This window comes from Penaeus monodon, chromosome 21 (assembly GCF_015228065.2).
Source record: "Penaeus monodon isolate SGIC_2016 chromosome 21, NSTDA_Pmon_1, whole genome shotgun sequence".
Classification (NCBI taxonomy): domain Eukaryota; kingdom Metazoa; phylum Arthropoda; class Malacostraca; order Decapoda; family Penaeidae; genus Penaeus; species Penaeus monodon.
Genome location: NC_051406.1, coordinates 23,273,817 through 23,274,101, shown reverse-complemented (window position 1 = coordinate 23,274,101; position 285 = coordinate 23,273,817). Strand labels below are relative to the sequence as shown.

The 285-nt window shown below is 41.4% G+C and overlaps 1 protein-coding gene across 1 annotated transcript in view; it reads left to right on the top strand.

Annotated features, from left to right (window-relative positions):
- Positions 1 to 285, top strand: part of LOC119586363 — a 7,214-nt gene that overhangs the window by 1,432 nt on the left and 5,497 nt on the right. Inside the window, exon 3 of the mRNA XM_037935075.1 lies at positions 90 to 206. Within this exon, the coding sequence (XP_037791003.1) occupies positions 90 to 206 (117 nt within the window). The remainder of the gene's footprint in view (positions 1 to 89; positions 207 to 285) is intronic.

The following is a 285-nucleotide window of genomic DNA, read 5'->3' as shown; positions in this document are numbered from 1 at the left end:
TCCATATACATAGGATAGGATCAAAGCAGATAATCACAAAATGGAAAGTTCATTTAAAGCAGGTGTCCGTTTTTGCTGATTACTTGCAGGTGTCCAGTGGATTAGTATGGCAAGTGGAAGGGCTGCTGGGGATGGCCCAGCAGCTCTTTTCAAACCTGACTGTCGTGGTTTACAGTCTAGATCTCTCCTACCAGGAACTACAGCAGGTGGTTAATGCTCAAGCTCTTAAAATGGGTCTCAGTGATTTATAACTGAATTAAAGTTTTCTTTCTGAAGTAAGATAGT